At 35.1% G+C, this 24,181-nt stretch overlaps 1 protein-coding gene across 9 annotated transcripts in view; it reads left to right on the plus strand.

Annotated features, from left to right (window-relative positions):
* The window catches only part of Fam133a (family with sequence similarity 133 member A), a 40,628-nt gene extending 18,780 nt beyond the window's left edge, over positions 1 to 21,848 (plus strand). For all 9 annotated transcript variants that reach the window (XM_052735196.1, XM_052735159.1, XM_052735215.1 and 6 more), the window contains one exon: positions 18,861 to 21,848. In XM_052735196.1, coding sequence (XP_052591156.1) covers positions 18,966 to 19,715 — 750 coding nt within the window. In that variant the 5' untranslated portion in view covers positions 18,861 to 18,965 and the 3' untranslated portion in view covers positions 19,716 to 21,848. The remainder of the gene's footprint in view (positions 1 to 18,860) is intronic.
* Positions 21,849 to 24,181: the final 2,333 nt, after the last annotated feature.

Here is a 24,181-nt window from a genome sequence, read left to right on the forward strand (position 1 = left end):
AAGGTAGAACAGTTAGGAAGAAAGATTGAAAGGTGAACTGTGTGGCCAATATTCATGATGCTGCAGTCATGAATGTCTTACCAAGAAGATCTGCAATTTCATAATTATTTTGTGATGAACTATTTCTTTTAGAATTTAGCAAGCAATTGAGAGATTTTATAACTGCTCAAATCACACAATAAACAGGTTTCTGGTGATGATAAGTAACAAATTACTATGGAACCACTAAATATCCTCTAGTGGCTTTTTCTCTCTTGTAATTTAATATATTTCATAGCTCATAATATTTTAAATACTATTACAGTTATATATTGCACTATCTAAAGTCACAGAGTATTAATATTTTTACTCATATATATTTTTATCAAACCAAATTTAAAACAAACCATGCCATTTAATTATACCTATTTAAATATTTCCTTTCTGAAATAGTCCTCTTTTTTCTGTGTAACTAGTTGTTTCACAGAATATCTCAATGTTCTGTATTTTTCACACTTCCTCACTGTATCATTTAACTTGTTCCTCTGTCTACTTTGCATGACACATCCTGATTATTTGCTGACAGAGTACTGGTTCCACTCATTTTTGACATATTTTAAGCAAAACCCAATTTTTTTAATTTTTATTCCTTCCTTTAAAAGTTAAGCCCCAAAATTCTGATTGCCTGTTTTGCCATTCAGGATAAACTTTTGGGCAATTAATTTTTCCCATTTTTAAATGATTTTGGTTGTATTCGAGTTACATAATCATGATTCATTTTCTAAGGTGATGAAAAGCAAGATGCCCTCCATGTGAGCTGTTTATAAACTTTTAAAGTGTTTCTCTATTTGTCCCCTTTGGATTTTTGAGAAAATCTGTTGCTATATAGTGCAGACTGAGCTGGAATTCTTCTCCCACATGCTAAAATTACAGGCTTCTACTGCCACACTTTGCTACATGTTTGTCTGTTTTGTGTAATTATTGATTTTATTCTGATGAGGAATTTTGTATTGACACATTTTGGAGTCATGTAGCAAATAAAGTGTAAGATGTTTATAGAGGTGCTTATTAGAATACTTAGGGTAATAAATAATTTATCTGTGTGCTCACATTCATGGTTGTTGCTGAATTAGAATTTAAAACTTAATTTCATAAAGGAAAAAAGTTAAATTCTTAAATTATTGCATAAAGAAAAAGAAGTTACCTGGCTTAGGGTAAACAACATGAATTCATTGAGAACTTTATATCCATAATTCCAGCAACTATACAGGCAAGTTAGTTCAATATCAGTCAAAGGATGAAAAATAACTACAAGGCATATGTAAAACAGATGCCATCTCACTTTGGAACTTCACGATGTGTATCTGGAACAATGTGGGGCTTATGGTTTTAGATCCTTAGGGACTGTCAATCTAGTGAGGCAAAAGAAAAAAATCAAATAATAATCTAAAGATTAAATGGAGAAACATGTTGCTTTGCTGAATGATAGATATAAGTAGTAATCTGGAATAGAAAAGGAGGAAATATTTAGTAGAGTGTATAGATTATTTAGACAGAATTAGGTAGTCTTCTTTTCCTTTTGTTGATTAAAATAACTCTATTAACTAACCATCAGTTTTCTCATGGGTATAAAGACAAGTGAAAACTTGAATCAGTGTAAGTTTAACAGTACTTATAATCAAGTTGAATAAGGAAGGAAAGACTTAAAGTAATAAATGATATTTTACCTATCTCCTTTCCCCCAAAATTATCTAGACTACTGTGAAAGTTAAGTTCCAAGTACTCATATGACAATGCAGAATAATCCACTGACTAAATCTAGCCTCGAGTCTCATCTCTGTCCTGCCATACCACTAAGATTTTTTGCTATGAATTTCTGAAACTTTTAGATTTATTTGATAAATTTGCAAGACATTTTCTTTAAGATGTCATAGTGTATAAAAATGGATTTTGTCAGATAATTTATATTTTACTTTTATTAAACTGTGTCCTACCCTCTCAAAGAAATATTTGACTTCTGACCTGAACACCAAGTGCAATATACAGCTACAAATAATACAGGCACTCTTCTATTTGTAACATTCCTATACAGCACAGACTTTAAATCACACTGCTGAAGGACTAATCTCATTTTATCCCTTACTAGCTATGGGAATTTGGACACAATACTTAACCTTTCTGAGATTGTTTCTTCTCTTGTAAATTAAGGAAAAGAGTTGTACCTAATCTATAGAATTATCGAAAGTTAAATGAGACAATACATGCAAACCACTCAGAACAGTACCTGCTCACCATGAGTGTTGATAGCGGCTACCATTATCTATGATTGATGATAACTGTCATAGGTATATCATCTCTATATTTACATAAACATTTTCAATTTTCAAACTAATCCTAAAGAGCATTCTATTTGAAAATAGGGACAGTAGCTAGGACTGTAAAAAATAATGATCCTATACCAATTCCATTTTCAGAAAATAAAATGGAGAGAGGTTATACGGTTTGGCTGTGAGCATTCAGCAAAAATGGAACAACTAGGCCATCATATGAAGTGAACTGTCTGTCTTAACATGCTTTATTTAGCTTAGTGTTCTTCTCAGTTTTCAGCTTTCTTCCCCCCATCCCCCCGAGGATGAACACTGAATGATCTCTTTGCATAGTTTTTCAAACTAGACTAGATATGCAAATGATGTACCTTTTGCTTCTGGCATAATGAAGTGATGTTAATACAAATTTCAGTTTCTGATGCTTATAAATATACTGTACCATTACTTTTAGTAGCTATCTATAATTAAATCATTGTCACATTGATATGTTGTGGACCTGGAATTTTAAGGAAATGTGCATATGCTGTCATTTCTACCAGAAGCCCTGTGACATATAAATATCCATAGCTTCAATGATAATTATATTGCATTTACCTCTTTCACTGTGAGAATATTAACATGTGCATCACAAAACTCTGTTCTGTTTTCAAAAATTTATAAAAGGAAACCTTCATATGGGGGAGTGGTTTGCAGAAGGTAGCATTGAGGCACTGATAGATGAAAAAACAAGTAAAGGGATTGAAAATCATTTGTAAATTATCTGCGTTATTTGGAAAATAGTGAATAGTTCCCAAGGTATTTTGCTTCCTCTGTGTAGGGCCATAATATTTTATAAGTCATTAGAAGAGATGACAAGTTTATCTTGGTAAAACTGGATCCTAGGGAAGAGTTGACACATTTTATAATATAAATCTCTTTGGATGTTCAGTGTTGGGCTTCTAAAAGTATCTCATGGTCCTTTACAATAACATATATTACTTCCATTTAACAAACACCCATAATATATATGTGTAAATATGGAATAAATTAAAGGTAAGTCAATCTACTTTGAAAATATCCTATTTGCATACTGGTCATGAATTAAATTAATTTGTAGGTGCTTAGAGTTGAACTATATACTGTCTTAAATTTTTAATTTAAGAGTTCTGGTTAAGGACTTCTATAAAATTTATACTGTGAAGTATTTGTTAAATAGAAACTGGGATTATGGGAGAGGATATGTAAAAACTATATTTGTTTGAGATATACATTTATTTTAGTCGTATTGTCACATGGATGAAAAATAACTAGTGTTCAGTTAGTTTTGGTTTATGTTAAATAATCTCTTAAAAAGAATAACTAGAATTTTCAGAATATTTTGCATCTATAATGTATAGCTACTGTGTCTCACTTCATAAAAGACACTACTCTAGAAAAATATATTTTGTCAAAGAATGAAAATGTGCACATAGAAAATTTGTGAAGTTCTCTGACAGAATAAAAATTTGGGGAAATGCTTAATTAAATTAGGGACTTGTGTACATCCAGCTTTGAATATTCATATTGGCACTATATAGGCTATTGTCATTTTTGTCAGTGGTTTCTTAGATAAAACAAAGTAAAAGTTAACATTAGTTATTTTGTTTTTTTTCTGATATCATTTGCTCTTTTCTTCAGACCATACTCCTGTCGTTTTCAAGCAATTTCAGAAATGTATGCAGAAATCTTTCCCCACTACCTCAGTAATAACTAAAAGATTAAGCCTAGTTAAGATGAATCAATCTTGATACTTAGATATTACATTATAGGCAGTAAAGTTGTATGTATAGCATCTGTAAATAATTTATATCTGTAGCTCATAAAATATGTTATTAGAAACAGTTTGCATATTTCTTAGTTCAGTATATGAGAGAGCCTGAGAGAAATAGTACGTGTCATAGTTTGATTTCTATTTCTGTGATAAACATATTCTGAAGAAAACAACAATTTAGAGGAGAAAAGTATTATTTTAGTTTATAACTCCAGGTTAGTTTATCATTGTGAGAAAGTCAATACAGGAACTTCAAACAGCTAATTCACATCATCTCCACAGTCAAGAGCTGAAAGAAATCAATGGATACATGCTCAATTTCCTATTTGCACTGAACTCTATTTATATGCTCTGAATTTCTGGTATCCAGAGTTACCTGGGTCTTTCCATATGAGTTTATTAAGATATTACACCACAAATATGCTTAGAAACAAACCCAACAAGTCCTGGTTGATATTCTCTCCCCAAGTGTTTCTTGATTGTGTCTAGTTGATAAATCTGAAATTCACAATACACAATGACAGTGAGCACATGATCAGCACCCTTGTCGTCTTGTTGTAATTTTATTGTAAGTGAAAGAGCCAGAACTCTTTGTAGAGGAGGCTGATTCTGGGGATAATTCAGGGTATAGACAAAATATTCTGCACTGCCTGCTAAGAGTCAGAAAGTATAGGAATACTGAAGAACACAAAATGATCTGTATATGTAAAAGGGAGACAAATATTTACAATGGCTAATGCTAAATTATATAAACAACAAAATAAATTAATACCTGCTCACAAGATATAAAGGAGCTAAGTTAAAAAACTGTTAACAGCCAAAGCTTATATATTTTGAATGACAAGTTAATATTTACATAAAGGATAATATCAATACTCATGAATACACAGTGATGTGAATAATTTAGTCAATAAATAAGGATGAAAAGAAGTCTTTCATAGGGACATATAATTTATATACTCCTTCATCAACAAAGTGGAATATACATTCCCAATCATTAAGTGTGGATTGAATGTACTGACATCTCTCAGGAAAATAATGCAATATTCAAAATGAGGAAGAGTAATTATACATTAGAATTAAACTGGCATAATACCTGTCCGACAATCAAAGACATTAGTGATAAGTCCTATGAGTAATATAAATCATGAATATGATATAATGGCAATAGTACTTTCTCCCTGTGTTCTTATTTGTAATAACATATAACTCAAACCTAACTGTGGTCAAAAAATCATAAAATTCCAAATTGAAATAAAATTCTACTAATTAAATGTCTGAACATTACTCTTCAAAATATACATGTCAACAAAAGCGTACTTTGAGAAACACTCACTAACTAGAGTATGATGGGAAACATAACTAAATTGAATGGGATATGGATTTCTGGGGGAAAACTGATATTAGCTTGCAACAAAGACACTTTAAATGAAGAATAGATATTAGCAGATATTCCATGACATTGTAATATATTTAACCATAAGGGACACTATGAATAGGGGCTACCAAACTTCCTTGTACTATCTTTAACTTTTCTATGAATTTAAAACTATCTAAAATAAAGTGTTGGTTTTGGGCGTGAGGTGATGGACATGTTAATTAGCTTGATGTAATTATTCTTCAAAACATTCATAAGTCATAACATTACTTTGTGCCCTATATGTGCAACTATGATTTGCTAATTTTGTATTAACTATTTGAAATGACATTGCTTCATTAGCATAAAATTTAAACATTTAAACAGTATACTGTGTCTTATCTTCCAAGTATTAGATTTACAATGTATTTCTTCAAAAACATCAGAGGGTGTTTTACTCATTTATCTAATTCTAACAACTGTTTAAATGTATGCCTGGGTGCCTTCTCCAGCCATTGTTTTATATTTTATCTCTTTCATCTACAATCTTTCATTGCTACTATAATCTTTCTGGTATTACCTTCAGGACTGTAGAAATTTATCCTCTGGCATTTGACAATTACAGAGAAAGTAAGAAATTAGAAGTAGCATTTTCAATTTCTATACTGTTTTTCCTGACTAACAAATATTCAGTGTCAGAGCTATGCTACAGCGAATTCACTGGAGTAAAATGGTTTTAACATAGTAATTATATGTTAAGTACTCAGACCAGTATACTTGTCTAGTATACTGATCTGAGTCAAGATAAGAGCACCAAATCCTCTTTCAGAGCAGTCATGTAAATAATCAAAATAGGGTGTGTTTATTCTAGAGTTTTATTTCATAGAAAATATATCTGATTATACATACATACTTGCTAGAACTAAAGATTCCCAAGAATTTCAAAGTTATCATTAAATTTGCCCATAAATAATCATTATCTCTTATTTGACCTGTGTATTATATTGTATCTTGGTGTTTCTTTGTTATCAACAAATGGAAATTGGCAAAACACAGTGTGTTGAAAGACTGCTAATATATATGACTAAAGTATTGCCATTTAATAATTTAGTAGAATCATTGCTATCTAAAATCCTTCAAGTAGCTTTCCAAGAGGTTGTAGTAGCAGGGTACTTAATCTTACATGAGCTAGAGTGAGCAAAAAAATATTAAGCGTTTTTCAGTGTCCAAATCTTTTCAAAAGAATTGGATCCTTCAAGCTAAGTTTCAGAGCAATTGACAACCATTTTAAAAAATGCAGTCAACTCAAGTGCATTTATATGTGAGGCTTCATGAGCAAGTAATAAGTATCACTGAAAATTCAGCATAACAATTTGTAAACTAGAGATCTATAAAGTACATAGCTTTAGTACAGTAGGAACTGTACTATGAAATGTTAATATATGCTTTTAATAAAAGCTGGCATTTATCCTTAGTTCTACCTGAGCATGATCACTGACAAATGACATACATACATATAATCACTTTCAAGAAGGAAGAAATGGGGATGAATTACTTTATTGCAGTATAAAAGTATGAGTAATTTGCACTATAATCAACTTTTCTGTTTCCACCTCAGGATCTTACCGTGTGTATTCTTTCAGATTAGATATTCAGTTAGTTTGGGCTCTTATTTCTAAGGTACTATTCATCTGCCTAACTTAGGTATAACATTATGTGTCAATATCTCAGATTTCACCTTCTCTTGTGAATCGGGAGCCTCATTATATCTATCTTAACATCAATTATATTTCTTTCATCTTTCTAATTACAATTATAATTGTATTTTCATTTGCTTAATATCTGTGAAACGACTATTTTATTAGACCACATTCTCCATGGCATACAATATAGTCTCTATCACATAATAGATGGCCACAATGGGATTATAAGAAACAATGAACAGATACTATTATGTGCCTGATAAGTAGAAATAGCAAGTCAAACTATAGTATGTAGGGGTGGTTGCTGTACCCTGAAGCACTGCCCCTAGTAGGCAGCAGGTAACTGCTAGGTACCTGCCCCCCAGGGGGCATGGCCGAGACTGAACTCTACCTCCTGGTCTTGGATACTGGATGCTGGATGCTGGAGCTGCTGACCAATGCAGTTTGTCTGGAGAATTCTGCCTTGATCTGCAGCACCAGCATCTAGCATCTAAGACCACAAGATAGCCAAGAGAGAGCGAGCATATACTCCTCTCAGTTCTTAAAGGGTCCCAGTCTCAGCCACACCTGGGGAGGGGGGAACCTAGCAGTTACCTTCTGCTTACTAGGGGCGGTGCTTCAGGGTACAGACAACCACCCCTACAACAGTGCAGTGTTTAAATGGTGTGGATTCCTTCTAAACATGTTTATTCTCGAACCCAATTACCACTCTTGGACTTAAACAGAGAACCTGCTCTTTCCTGTGTGCTGTGATGAAGGCAGAGAATAACACATATATAAAGTGCAGACAATAACTAATAGTTGAGTGCTCAAAACTGAAAAAGGACATCTATACCATCCTTTCTAAGCCTCAGGGAAAATTGAGGAAAACCTGACTGACAGATCAAAATAGCCAGAAGATAGTGGAAAAGGCTTCAAAATTCCATCCCTGAGCAATAGACAGCAACTGCCATCCCAAATTTTCAACAACTAAAGTTTGCTCAACTGCACTGCCTCTACATAAGAATGTTCCCATGAAATAGTCAGGCAAAGATGGGGGACTGCAGTTTCCCTATTCGCCACTGCTTAATTACTTCCTGTAGATAGACTCATGGAAAGGGGCAGTCCATGTCTTTGGTTGTGCATCCATCGGTGATTCCCCAACAGGCTGCAATGAATAGTCCTGATCTAGTAGCAACAAAGGTGTTCATGGTTAAACTGCATGGGTCACAGAACAAAACCAAAGGCTGTGAATCTGAGAAAGGGATAGAAGGGAAATAAGAGTATAGAAAAGGCAAGGAATAATTAAAATGCAGTGTATACACATATAAAATTGTTTTAAAAATAAACCTAATTAATAGGGAAAAATTACGTATTGTACTATATGACCAGGAGACTGTTAGTGTGACTCTTCTTATTAATTGTACATTATCAGCCGGGCGGTGGTGGCGCACTCCTTTAATCCCAGCACTTGGGAGGCAGAGCCAGGCAGATCTCTGTGAGTTCGAGGCTATCCTGGGCTACCAAGTGAGTTCCAGGAAAGGCGCAAAGCTACATTGAGAAACCCTCTCTCGAAAAACCAAATAAATAAATAAACAAACAAACAAACAAACAAACAAACAAATAAATAAATAAATGAAAAATAAAAAATGTACATTATCATTTAGAAAAGGATTATTTATTTTGTAGGTCCAATGATCTCTCACATATTTTACATGTTTTCTTGATTTCAGTGCTGCCTTCCATTTCCCTGTCTTTATTTCAAATTTTGATTAGTGGGCCCCAAAATTCCTATGGTATCTGCTCTTAAAATACACATATCTTTGAGCAAAAGCAAAGGCCAATGTTTATAACAACATAATATGTAAAATATATTTTCCTGAGAGATGTCAGTACATTCAATTCACACTTAATGATTGGGAAGATATATTCCACTTTGTTGATGAAGAAGTATATAAATTATATGTCCCTATGAAAGACTTCTTTTCATCCTTATTTTTTTATTGACTAAATTATTCACATCACTGTGTATTCATGAGTACTTATCTCCAATCAACCTCCCTTATGTTCTGTTTTTCATCTAAGTTCTTACAAGGAAAGATTCCCTCTGCTTGTGGGTTTGATTCCATTTATTTTTTTGAGATTTTTTGAGTATTTTAAATGCTTTTCAAAATATATTGAGGATTATAATGTAATTACTTCAATTTCCCCTCCCTCTCATAACTTGCAACCTTCCCATGTACTCCCTATTACTCTCTCTAAAATTCATGGCCTCTTAGTCTTTAACTGTTATTACATACATATACACATATATTCCTAAGTGCATAAGTACAGCATTCTCATTCTGAATATTGTTACTGATGTTTATATATTTTCAGGACTTACCATTTGATACTGAATGATCAATTGCTGTGCACTTTACAGGGAATGATTATTTCTCTACCTCTCATTACTTCTTAGTTACTTGCAATTCCTTGTCTTGCATTGAGGTCTCATGAGATTGCCCCAGTTGACTTTAAAATATCTATTATTATTCTCCTTGTTCAGTTTGTTTAGGCAATCATGTTAGTGAGACTTTATAGGTGTAGCTTATGACATCCCTAGGAGACACAGACTCAGAAAATATTCCTGACCCTATGGTTCCTGTAATCTTTCTGCCACCTCTTTAACAATGATACTGGAGCCTTATGTATAGGAGTTGTGTTGTAGACATATCAGTTGGGACTGGGATTTACAACTATGCATTTGGATTGGTTGCTGTAGATATCGCTCTGTATAAATAAAATGCTGATTGGCCAGTAGCCAGGCAGGAAGTATAGGCGGGACAAGCAGAGAAGAGAATTCTGGGAACAGGAAGGCTGAGTCAGGAGATGCTGCCAGCCACCGCCCATGAGTACCAACATGTAAGATACTGGTAAGCCACGAGCCATGTTGCAAGGTATAGATGAACAGAAATGGGTTAATTTAATATAGAGGAACTAGATAAAAAGAAGCCTGCCATTTGTAAGCAATATAAGTCTTTGTGTGTTTACTTGGTTGGGTCTGAGTGGCTGCGGGACTGGCGGGTGAGAGAGATTTGTCCTGACCATGGGCCAGGCAGGACTGGAGAAAATTTCAGCAACAATTGATTGTGGTTTTCTGCACTTATATGTGGGTAAAATGACATATATTTAGAACATAGTTCAGATTATGCTGATTTGGTAAAGTAGCAATTATAGGTTTCCCTCTATGATCCATCACTTCACTAGCCCTGGGCAACTGGCTAGGTTTCCAGTGCTAGGCATGATTCCGCTCTTTTTGAACACTTCTTAAGTCCAATTAGAGATCTGTAGGTTACACACAAACTATGTGTGTGCCATTACTACACCTTTAAGGTTTTTAGGCCATGCTGCTTTTGTTGTCATAGCTAGGTGGGAAGAACTATTGATTGCTCCTGTCCTTTAGAAGCTTACAGGGAGTGTTCTGGTACCTTGAAATCAAGTCTTTAGTTTTTTTCTTTTTTGACTTAGGGTCTCATATAGCCCTGGCATACCTTTGAATTCCCTGTGTAACACAGGGTTATCTTAAACTCCTAATTGTCTTGTTTTCTACCTCCCCAAACTAGGATTACAGGTGTGTACTACCATGCTTGTTGGTTTTCTATTATTTTTTGGTTTCACACATGTTATCCCATATCTTACCTTCTTTTATAAAAACTAGTCATTTTTCTAGGCTTTAATTTTTCAAACATTTTCACTTGTGATCCCTCTTTTTTTACATTTAAATTCATTTTTACATGACCTGAGATAGCTAAATAAAATTAGTATATAAATGAAATATTTACCCACCATAAATCATAAGGAAATTATATTTAAATAGTTTTGGTATATATATAATTTTACCATTTATAAAACTGAAAGGAAGTCTGTTCATTAATGAGATATGTGTGCTTTTTTTCCAAGGAAAATGGAATATTAGCTGACTGATACTAGGACATAGAGTGTCATTGACATTTTTTAGAGTTAATTGGTATTTTTGTATTACATTTATCAATGCAGAGAATGGTGTTTCATTGCAGAAATATATTTTGAGTCATTTAAAAAATATTGGAAATTTTGTCTTAATCCCAAGACAAAAAATCACTGCATAATTGTTTTATGAAACCCAAGTAGGCAATTCAAGTAGCAACTAAAATTAATCATTCTAGCCTGGTGTTGGTGGCTAATCATAGGACTTGGGAAGGAGAGGCAGGGAGACCTCTATGAGTTCAAACTAACCTGGTCTACAGAGTGAATTCCAGGGCAGCTAGGGCTACCCACAGAGAAACCCTCCCCGCAAATTAATCATTCTAGGGCAATACAATCGAAACATTGGCTAGATATATGTTGAGGAATCATGGTAGGAAAATATTAGAAGTCTTTGTTTAAGATAATTAAGTCATTATGTTTCTATATGCTTTGCCAATTTTGACTGTACAGTAGTAACCACCAAACATAGTATGTACAATAGTCTCTTATCTGACCTGGAGTGTTCCAGGCAGCTTTTGATGGCATTGCATGACATGATAGTATATGCAGCATGAAGTGGGCATATTGTACATTACAAACCAAGATGGTAGTAAAATCACAAAATTTAACACAGATAAGTATGTCTAGAAACACCATGTATTCATTATATTTGATTTCAAATTAAAATTTGTTTGCTGCATGTTCAGAAATGTTTTACTGTTGTCAGGTGTTTTGTGATCCAACCTTCATTTCTGCTACTCTATTAAGAAGCTGTGTTCTAAACATTCTGTAAATATGCTCAAGTACACCAGCTCAGACAGACCCAGTCAAGAGTCATTTTCTTGGTTACCCATTCTTCCAAGCAAAAATCAACATGAAGTATCCAAAGGATTTCAGATCAAGTCCAAAAATCAACCAAGCTTGAGAAACAGCAAGCCGGGTGATGGTGGTGCACGCCTTTAACCCCAGCACTTGAGAGGCAGAGCCAGGTGGATCTCTGTGAGTTGGAGGCCAGCCAGGTCTACAGAGTGAGATCTAGGACAGGCACCAAAACTGCATAGAGAAACCCTGTCTTGAAAAACCAGAGAGAGAGAGAGAGAGAGAGAGAGAGAGAGAGAGAGAGAGAGAGAGAAAGAAACAGCAAAAATAGAACCAAACTTAAGTCAATAGAGTCATACCAGACACATAACCAAGAAAAGAAGTCCACATTCCCAGGTCACCTCACAAAAACACAAGATCAAGACAATATGTCCCCTTCAAAATCCACTAGTTCTATAGAAATGTTCTTCAATCAAAATTGACTAGAAAACCCCCAGGAAACAGAATTTTTTAAAAAATCATATATAAAGTCAATTCACTGAAATTAAATAAGACATTAAAACATGTAAATGAACTTAAACATGTTATTATTTGGATTAATTAATAGAATTGCATTAGAGGTTGCTCTTGGTTTCTTAAGAGTTCAGTGGGTAGTTTTATATGTAAATTTACTTGATCATCTACTGCACTTAATATTCTTTCTTAAGACTTTGTTTTTTCCTGAATATTTAAAGGTAGAAAGTACTTGCTTATCACTGAAACTGTATATGACACAGTTGTGAGGATTGTTTTTCTAAATGAAATTATTTATCTTTTTTGTGTTGCTTACTATGGTGATTTTTTTAAAAAGGCCCCCAAAGGGAGAGGCACTATTAGGAAGTGTGGTCTTGCTGGAGTAGGTATGGTCTTTTTGAAGGAAGTGTGTCACTGTGGATGTGGACTTTGTGATCTCATATATGCTCAAGTCATGCTCAGTGAGACAGTTTACTTCCTGTTGCCTTTGCATCAATATATAAGGACTCATACCTCTAGCACCATGTCTGCCTGTATGCTGCCTTCCCTCCAGCCATGATGATAGTGTACTAAACATCTGAAATGTCAGTGGACCACCCCAATTAAATATTTTTCTTTGTAAGAGTTGCAGTTGTTATGGAGTCTATGTACAGCAATATAAACCCTAAGACAGAAGTTGGTACCAGGTCCTTGGGTAATGCTGTGATAGGCCAGACTGTGTTTTTGGTTTTAAAGAATATGGACCATGGGGCTATGGGTTAGAAAAGCAGATGAATGCTTTAATGTGGCATCCTAGAAGCATGGAAAACAGTTGTGCTGAGGGTTATTTGAACTATGGGGAGCTAGATCAAGAGGAGAACAATATTAATATGTGGCCTACATTCTTGTGGTATTTTGGTGAAGAATGTGGCTGCTTTTTGCCCTTGTCTGAAGAGTCTGCCTGACGATAAAGTGAGGAGTTTTTGATTAATTCATTGGCAGAGGAAATCTCAAAACAGCCTAGTATAAACGCTGCCATGTGGTTATTAGTAGTAACTCTAATGAAGATTTATAATGAAAAGGAGCAAGCCGAGCAAGAAAAAAAATATACAAGATGTAGAACAATTTGAGGAGAAAAGCAGCACCAGAAATAGAGTTAAGTGGAATGGAGTTATGTCCTATATTCAAGGACATAAACAGATTAAGAAATGAAATAAAATGGGTGGTGACCTCAGGGCAAGATCCCACCCAGCTAAGTTTCTAACTTGTGAAAGAGAATTAAAGAAAAGCATAGAGTCAGGAGTGGTGGTGAATGCCTATAATCCCAACACTGGGAAGGCAGAGGGTGGCAGATCTCTGAGTTTGAGGCCAGTCTGGTCTACAGAGCAAGTTCTAGAACAGCCAAGCTTAGACAATGAAGGAGATCATGGAAAACAGAAAACTGATGAAGTTATAATTAAAAAAATCTCTGAGTTCAAGGCCAATCTGGTGTACAGATCCAGTTTCAGGACAGTCAAGTTTAGGCAGTGAAGGAAACTATCGGAAACAGAAAGCTGTTGAAGATGTAATTGAACGAGGGGGGCCATGTACCAGTCCCAGTGAGCAGCAGAACTTGGCAGCTTTGGCCACGTGGTTCTGGCTTCAAGAATAGAAGAAAGGTATTATGGAACCCTCCTCCATCACTAAGGAACATGGCTGAGGCCAGGCATGTGTCAGATATGACCCTGAATGGAGGCCTAAAGAGGGCATTGCATGAAGCTGTGAAGGTGAAGCCTGGATTTCCTTGGAGACCCCAAGATGTTGGAGGTGCCAGAGCTATGTGATGCCTGCCAAGGAAAGCTGATAACAGGGAGTGGAATCAGCCCGAGAAAGAAGTATGTTGCAGTCAACAAAGCTGAAAGGAGAGATCTGAAGAGCATTTTGACACCAGACATGGAGATGCAGAGTTTGGAATTTGCCCATCTTATTTTAGGTCTTGCTTTGATCCAGTATTTCCTCACTATGCTTCCTTCCCTATGTTTTGGAATGGTAATGTATATCTGGTGCCATTATATGTTGGAAGCATGTGATCTGCCTTTTGATTTTGATTTTACAGAGGATTACAGTTAAGAGATTGCATGAATCTCAGAAGAGAAATTGAACTTTTGATTTTTAAATAAGTTTGAGATTGTTATAGAATGAGTACTTTTGAAGTTGGACTGAATACATTTTTTTTTTTTTGCATTATGATATAGCTACAAGCCTTTGGGGACCAGGGAGTAGATTGTGGTGTTTTGAAAGAAAATGGCCCCCAAAGAGAGAGGCACTGTTAGGAAGTGTGGCACTATTGGAGTAGGTGTGGTCTTGGAAGAAGTTTATCATTGTGGAGGTAGACTTTGAGGGCTTATATGTGCTCAAGCCATGCCCAGTGAGACAGTTTGCTTTCTGTTGCCTTTGGATCAAGATGTATTGACTCTCAGCTCTAGCACCATGTCTACATGCATGCTACCTTGCTTCCTGTCATGATGATAATGGACTAAACCTCTGAACTGTAAGTGAGCCACACAATTAAAAGTTTTTCATTGTAAGAGTTGCAGTGGTTATGCTGTCTCTTCACAGCAATAGAAACCCTAAGACACTTACATTGTTTTCTTTTTCTTGTCTAGCTCTTATAGTCTGGCTAATATTATAGAGTAGTCTTTATAGGCTTTTCTTTCTCTGCCAATCCTTATCTTGCCAACTCTAAGACTCAATCTTATAAAATTTACTTTGAAATATTCCTGAAAAGTATACTTAAATTTTCTCTCATGGCCTCTGCCACTACTGACTGATTGCTGATACTATACTTCTAACTCAGTTCATTTTCAGAGTTCAATATTCATATATCCAATATTCTACATATGAATTAATTTAGGTATCTAGGAGTACTTCAGATAGCATAAGTCTAAAATGGAGCCTTGAGCCTTTGCACTATTTCATTTCTTATGTTACCTCATAAATGCTATTACTTTTATGTAGTATCTCAAACTGGAGTCTCACCTTAATTCTTTTCTCTTCTCTGTCCCTTATATGTAATTGTCCACTAATTCCGTATGAAAATATTCAAATAATTTACATGCATTTTGCCATTTCAACAATTCATAGCATCATTATTTTTATTTAAAGTATTTCATTCCCAATTACATGACTGCATAAATATTTTCATTGCCTTAAATTTTTCCTGATTTCAACCCATCATTCATTCTGTAAAAAAAAAAATGGTCTCTTAAACACTCACATATATGAACATGCCACTTTCTTGCTTAAAATAGCATCTAACCGTTAACTTACCTAAATGTATGTATCCCTAGATAAACTTAACCTTAACCTCCTTAGCATAGGTCCACATCCTTTTTGAACTGACCTTACACTGATTTTCTAACTGATGTCAGAACTAAAGCTAAAGGAGTGAAAATTAGAATAGATTTTGTTATTGTATGCATAGAGTAACATAATGAACCATTAAATCCAATATAAACTAAAGTACTCATGGGCTTCTGGTGTTCATATCAGAAGGAAAATAAGGTTGGACAGGTCTTTGGGGTAGAAGTAAGCATGAAAACGACAGAATACCTGATAGGAGCTGGACATAACAGAGTGGGATAAAAATAAGACTAAGAACACAGTAAATAAAACACAGGAAACTATCACCTAGTCACTGACATGTCTTTACAGTTCATATTGTGATAGGTAGGTATTATAGGTTGATTTAACAGGTCAGAAGTAAAGATAGTGACCAACAGAAAAATCTATATTATCTTCTGCTTAAAAGGTTGCACTGGTTTCTTAGCAACTACAGAACAAAGAATTTTGAGAGTCAGAAGGGCCTCCTCAGCTTCTAACTGCCTATGAAGCCATACCTCCCCGCACCTCGTACCATCTTCTCTTTAGCCTATGCCATCAGTAATTGCATGGTATGCTTTGTAATCCCAGTGGTTTTTCACATACTGTTTCCCCTTTTTGACATGTCCTTGATTACTTCATTTCCAAGGTGAATTTGTTTATTCTCCAGATTTCTGTACAAAAAATAACTAACACTGATTAAGCATGGTGGCACACACTTTTGATCCCAGCACTTCTGAGGCAGTGGCAGACAGACTTCTATGAGTTTCAGGCAAATCTGTTTGACATTGGGATTTCTAGGCCACCAAGGACTACATAAAGAAAAACTGTCTCAAAATAAATAAATAAAAAAGACTGCCTCTGGGAATCTCCTTCTGAATGTTCCTTTCTCATAGTCAATCCATGTATCAATTCTTGTATTTATAAATGAGCAAATATTTTGAGTATTTAGTATAGGCCAGATTATGTTGTTATATTCCCATTCTCATGGGAACACCATGAGAAATATGAAAAGTCAAACATGTTCTGTATCCCTTTTGGCCGTATGTTTAGAAGTCCACACACATGCACAAAAAAAAATGACTATTGATTTAACATGTCCCATAAATTAAGGAAAAGGTGCTGACATGTTGAAAAAGAGGATGAAGGGGAGGCGGGGCAAGTTACTTCATTATAAGATTGAGTTATATAATATTGTTGGTGTTATAACAGTGTGTCTTATAACTTTGGAGATGTTATATAATTCATTCTACAGTTTTTCTTACTGAGGAACTGATACTTAAACTGAAACTTGAAGGATGTATGAATTCAACTGTAATGCTCAAGCTTGGAAATTGGCATATTTCATGAACCAAGAGAACTGGGAACAAGAGTTAGTGACTAGATTAAAGTAAGAGTGAGAAACACGGTATTTCAAATAATACACTTATAACAATTTTATTGAATTCTCATAAAATGTAAAGCTTCTAGATTTTTTTCATGATCTCTCAGATTACTGTGAGCCTGTAATGGAAGATAGGAAGTAAAATAAGGCAACTAATTTAAAAGTAGTCATGACGGAGAAATACAATGTGTTATGTGCTCAGGGGTTGAAAATAAAGCAGCTTTGATTTAAGTCCTATTTATGCCTTAATTTTAGCTCTGTTTCTTCATGAAAGTTATACCCAAATTTTCTAAGCCTTAGTTTATCTGTTAAATGGGTATAATAACAGGCTCAATTTTTCATAGTCTTAGGCTGAGATAAGAATGCGATAATTCGCCGGGCGGTGGTGGCGCACGCCTTTAATCCCAGCACTCGGGAGGCAGAGCCAGGCGGATCTCTGTGAGTTCAAGGCCAGCCTGGACTACCAAGTCAGTTCCAGGAAAGGCGCAAAGCTACACAGAGAAACCCTGTCTCGAAAAACCAAAAAAAAAAAAAAAAAAAAAAAAAAAAAAGAATGCGATAATTCATTGTAGTGATTAAAGAAGTCTATGGTTATAAATATTTAATAAATACTAAAGATTGAAATCAAATGGGAAGTAATAGTGGCCTGGACAAAGCTGAGCACAACACATTTGGAAAGAAGGGAACAGAATGAAAACTATCATGAAGGTTTAAACAGCCCAATCTAGTAATGGTTTGGACATGAGAGATGAGAAATAAGGACCTCCCAGGTATGACACCTGGGTTTCTTTTTTTTTTTTTCTTTTTTTCCTCCGAGACAGGGTTTCTCTGTGGACACCTGGGTTTCTGTCAAAAGAAGTGGAGTAGATTTTTCTGTACTTACCTAGGTTAAAGAATATCTATCTGCCTGGTATATTTTAGTTGTAAATTTTCCTGTTTGTACCATGTAAGGCAATAATGAAAGAAAAGAAAAGATGGTATGTAAAATGCTATGTAAAAGAAAATGGTTATTAAACACGTCTGGTACCTGTCAGTCTCTTACATGAAATATATAAAATGTGTTTAATTTTATAACAATTCATAGAATAGTGTCTTGCTATGCAAAATAAATTGATATATAGTTTTTTCCTAAAATGTAACATTTTTGAATTTTTTAAATATAATATTTTAATACTTGGAGAACTTCATACAGTGTAATTTGATCATATTTACCCCCTCTTAATTTCTCACAGATCTACTCTTCCATCCTCTACCCCCAAACTTTGAGTTTTCTTTTTAAACTAATACTATCAATCTTAATTTGTGCTGCTCAAGTACTCATGGGTATGGAGTCACCACTAGAGCATGGTCATCTTACCAGGAGCCACACCCTTAAAAAACTGGCTGTTCCTCCCTCGAATCCATCAATTCAATAGCTCCTCTATTAGAGGTAAAGCTCGGAGCTCTTCCCAGCTCTGTTCAAGAATGTTGACTGCTTGATCTTGTCCAGGAGCTACTATGACTTCATGAGTGCAGCAATCTTTGCATGTTCAGAAAATGCTGGTTTGCTCTAATCCAGTCCTACCTTTCATTTATAAAACTTTCCCCCTCCTCTTCCATAATGGTTATTGATTAAATGAACAGTTAGACATATATTATTTTGTCTTAAAGGTGTTTGGTAATTCTTTGATCTGCTTCTATCACAGAATGGAGACTACTTGGTAAACTAGCAGATGAAGATCTTGAGGAGTGTGCCTAACCTTCTTCCCCTTGGCAACTGGTAGTCTACTCTGAGAACCACCTGGCATACCATGGGGAAACGTGATAACCGCGTGGCATATATGAATCCTATAGCACTGGCCAGATGGAGGAGTGCAAGCCAGTCTACAGGCCCAACTATTCAAGATTATCTGAATCGACCAAGGCCTACCTGGGAAGAAGTAAAGAAACAATTAGAGAATAAAAAGAAAGGCTCCAAGGCATTGGCTGAATTTGAAGAAAAAATGAATGAAAATTGGAAAAAGGAGCTTGAGAAAAGCAGAGAGAAAGTATTAGGTGGAAATGTCAGTTCATCCAAAAGAAAAGATAAAAAGAAAAAGAAAAAGAAAAAATCTTGTCGGTATACATCCTCTTCATCAAGCTCTGATTCGTCAAGCAGTTCTTCAGATTCTGAGGATGAGCCCAAGAAACAAGGGAAAAAGAGAAAGAAAAAGAAGAACCGTTCCCACAAATCATCTGAAAACTCCACCTCTGAATCAGAATCGCCAAGCAAGGAGCTTGCCCCAAAGAAGAAAAAAGCAAAGGATGAAACCGAAAAAGAAAAATATACCAAAAGCTACAGCAAGAAAAGAAAGAAGACTTGTCCTGAGGAAAAGCCATCCTCTTCAGAATCCTCATTCGAATCAGATTATGAAGAGGAGGTGCAGGCAAAAAAGAAAAGAAAATACGATGAGCAGGAAAGAGAAATGGAAAAGGTGAAAAAGAAGAAAAAGAAGAAACATCACAAGAAACACAGTAAGAAAAAGAAGAAGAAGTCTAGTTCAAGTCACAAGTCAGTGTAACAGACAGGAAAACCAAACAGGCTTCCCATATTTAAAATGAAGCAAAATCTAAAGGAAACTTCAACTGTGAAAAGCTAGGTTATATTTACCAAAATGCATGAGATTCTCTGTGTTAATAAAGTTATTCTGAACTCTAAGTTGCCAGTATAATGCCACTGTGCCAGAAAAGGCTGTATTCGTTGCCTGCAGTTTATATAGAGAGTTTTGTTTGTTTAATGTCTGTCATTATGCCTAATAGGTACTCTTCTGGGAACCAAAATTCAGTTGTCATACTAATGTTAAAATGTTTGGAGTTCAATTAAAATGTTTTGGGTAATGAATAATTTTGACCAAAAATATATCTAACGTTAAATGTATGTAATTTTTACATATCTTTAAAATACAGTCAGAAACATGGTGACAATTACAGTTGACATTTTGAAGATATGACAGCATTATTATTCAAAAATTTGTTTTTTAGCTATGTTTAGTTGGTGTTGCATTTTCTTTCAAGACGTTTTTGTTTACATTGGGGAAGGGTTCACGTCAGGGAGTGGGAGGGGGGTGTGTTTGCTACTCTGGTTAGCTGAATAGTGTGCCTTTAATCCTTACACATCCTGTTTTTGCCAGTGCAGCAACCATTTATTTCTTACATACTGAAATTGTAGAATGTTGTTGTGTACTGTATCAAAAGAACAAGGAAGCAGTTTACAGCATAAAGCCCCCAAAGCTATGACATTTACCTCCATTTCAGCACTATTCACTCTCTAGTACTAAATGCTATTTAACATTTGATTACTACATAATTTGAATTCACTGTTATTATTTGAAGGAGAATCATTTTAAACTGTCCCTGGTTTTGTTTCTTTGTTTTTATTCATAAACATGAATTTTGCACACTTTATATTGCCATTTTAATTATCCAGTGATATTCTTTATGATGAGTGTTGATCCTTTTAAATATAATTTTTATGGTGAAGATATAAAGTTCAAGTTTTTCATATCTTAAATTTTGGGTATTAATTTCATCTCATTAGTGCATTTAAATTTCACATTTGCCAAAATATTTAGCATGTAAAAAGAAGGTCTTTAAAAAATTGTAATGCCTTCATATTGATGCTGGTTTACTAATAAGCAAGTTGAGGGCCAGACTTCTAGTATGCTCTGTGTCTTGTTACATAAACTACTGCCAAAATATTAGTATGTTCATTAAAAGTTTCTTGTCCTAAACATTAGTACTGAAGTATAATGAAAGTTAAATTTAGGTAATAATGACATCATTTATCTTCCTGTGTCCACATATTACTAAGATCCGGTGCCTTGTGTCTGTTGCTGATTTGTGTTCACCAGTAATATTAAAAATGTGTTGAAAAATATTTTTACTTTACATTTCTATATCAGAGTAGCATAAATTATAAGCTTATGTTTCAAAAACACCTATTGCAGTAGATACACTAATAATGTACAAAGTATTTTGGCATGATGAGAGAGGCTCAGTGTTTCTTTCATTCAGACAGGTGATTTAACCTCAGATTCTTTGAATCAAAAGCAAAATTATATAAAAGATCTAGTAGATAAATGACTTGATACCTCTGAAGGATGTCGCAGGGGTAATATTAGACTCTCTCAATATTGTTCTTGGAGTAATGTAGTAATGCCATACTAGATCACCTTGGAGTTTCATAAATACAACTGTTTCTTAAAATATATCTATATGTATATTGCTGATAAAACTATTGCATTTAAGGGGTATTTTGTATCCATATAGAGTTTTTTCAAGAGTATTCATTAAATGTTTTTAAAAGTTATATTATTTGTAGAATATGTCAAAAACATTTACAATTCATCCTATAGCTCTGTGCTCCCATTCACTTCCCTGCTCTTTGTAGTTAGGGGATCCCATTTAACTACTTACAACAGAGGACTTGAAAACAGAAGTGATGTGCCATTTCTATCCTTGAGCAGAAACAACTCCTGCATGACACTTCAGCTGTCTCTCTACATTCCATCATAACTGGAAAGCAAAGGCCAACCTGCAAGAATGATGCAAGCTGTATCTTTATGTCACATTTTAGAAAGGTTTTGTCCTGGAAAACTGATGAAGTTGCCATGAACTTTTTAAGAATAATAAATAAATTGTTATGTGTTCAGTCACTTAGATGTTGGGTCCTTTCTTTTTGTATCACCACCTAACCTAACTTGAACAATAACAGAGGACTTTACATCTGTTTATCATTTAAAAAGTAATTCAAATACCTTTATCAGACATTTCCACAGATGGCTGATTAACCCAAAAGAGATCGTATATTTCACATTGAAAAAACATGTTCATTTTATTTGCATTCATTTTCACATACAGACTCTGAAATAGGTTGATTTTATATCATATTTCCTTCCTCTGGTTACAGCCTAAACAAATTCCCAGGAACCAATTTGAGAAGGAAAATTATTTTAAAATACTCATTACTTTTGATGAGGAAGAATACTGTTTTTAGGTATGAGTAAATGTTATGATAGAAAAAGTGCTCTAGAAATACGTAGGGATTAATAGACTAGGCAGATTAAGTGAATGTTTAACTTGTAGTCTCCATATTGAAGCATTATCTCCACCTGCCAAGCACTGAAATTTTTTTAATGATTTTCTTATGTAATTAATAAGAAAGCTTCAACTATAACATTCAACTCACTTTTACTATTGTAAGGGAAACAGCAAGGGCATCAATAAGAAGAGAGATTGGAAAAATCAGTACAATCTAGATTAGGAATTTAATTTCAAGCACATAAAGGATCTGAAAGATCTCAGGCTGAAGATAAAGTTGAGATACGAGAATGAATAAAATCAAGTGTCCTGGCTTTGCATTTAGTGATAACTTTACAATCATAAATTTATTTTGACTTATTACAATTGTTAATTATATTGCAATAGTCGTGTGTGTGTGTGTGTGTGTGTGTGTGTGTGTGTGTGTGTGTGTGTGTGTATTGTTTGTGTATGTACGGAATTGTGTGTGAGGGTTAGCATGATTGTAAGCCAGAGGTTGACATCTATCCTTCATTTCTTTGGGTGGGGTTATACAGGGTCTCTCACTGAACTGTAACCTCATCGATTCAGCTAAGCTGGCTACCAATGAACTGCTAGAATTCTCCTACCCCACTTGCAACACTGGGATTACAGATATATACCACCTTTGAAGTAATGCTTGTGATCCAAACTCAGGTCCTCATGCTTTTATCAAAAACACTTTGCCATTACACAATTTCCAGAGCTCTTAGTAGTCATTTCTGTTCAGCTATATTTCACAAAATTATTTAAGATGATTATTTATCTTAATTTGTGCCTTATGTACATTTTAGGCAGACATTCAGAAACATCCTTGTATTGTACTTGAGGTGAAATGACTTTTTCATTCCTTCCTGAGCTGCAAAAAGGACATTATGTATTATCAATGTGTGCTATCTTTTTTAAAAATGTTTTTTGAAGCAAAATACTGTGTATCACAGGTAGGCCTTAAAACTCAACATGTATCCCAAGAATAACCTTGAAATTCTCATCATCCTGCCTGTAGAAAGCTAAGATGACAGGCATGTACCACCATAACAGGTTTATTCCTGCAAAGGACTGAATAGCACATTTTCTTGACTTTTTTATATATACTTTTATTTTATAATTAATTTAATTTTACATATCAGTCACAGGTTCCCCTGTCCTCCCTCTTCCCACCCCTCAGCCTTCCCCACCAATCCACCCCTGATTCCCACCTCCTCCAAGGCAAGGTCTCCCCCGGGGATTCAGCTCAGCCTGGTAGATTCAGTTGAGGCAGGTCCAGTCCCCTCCTCTCTACACCAAGGCTGAGAAAAATGTCTCAGCATAGGCCGTAGGTTCCAAAAAGCCAGCTCATGCACTAAGGACAGGTCCCAGTCCCACTGCCTGGGGGCCTCCTAAATAGTTCAAGCTAATCAACTGTCTCACTTATCCAGAGGGCCTGATCCAATTCCATGGGGGCTCCTCAGCTATTGGTTCACAGTTCATGTGTTTCCACTAGTTTGGTTATTTGTCCCTGTGCTTTTTCCAATCATGGTCTCAATATTTCTTGCTCACACAATCCCTCCTCCTGGGGCTTGGCTGTGGATCTCTGCATCTGCTTCCATCGGTCACTGGATGAGAGTTCTATCATGACAGTTAGGGTGTTTGGCCATCAGATCACCAGAGTAGGTCAGCTTGGGCTTTCTCTCAACCATTGTCAGTTGTCTATTGTGGAGGTATCTTTGTGGATTTCTGGGGACTTCTCTAGCACTCTGCTTCTTCCTATTCACATGGGGTCTTCATTTATCATGGTATCTCTTTCCCTGTTCTCCCACTCTGTTCCTGATTCAGCTGGGACCTCTTGCTCCCCTAAGCTCTCTTTCCCTCGACTCTTGCCCTTCATTACCACCCCCTCACGTCCAGTTTGCTCATGTAGATCTCATCCATTTCTCTGTCGTTGGGCAAT

The sequence above is a fragment of the Peromyscus californicus genome, unplaced genomic scaffold, assembly GCF_007827085.1.
Source record: "Peromyscus californicus insignis strain IS unplaced genomic scaffold, ASM782708v3 Scaffold_10__1_contigs__length_136768540, whole genome shotgun sequence".
NCBI lineage: Eukaryota > Metazoa > Chordata > Mammalia > Rodentia > Cricetidae > Peromyscus > Peromyscus californicus.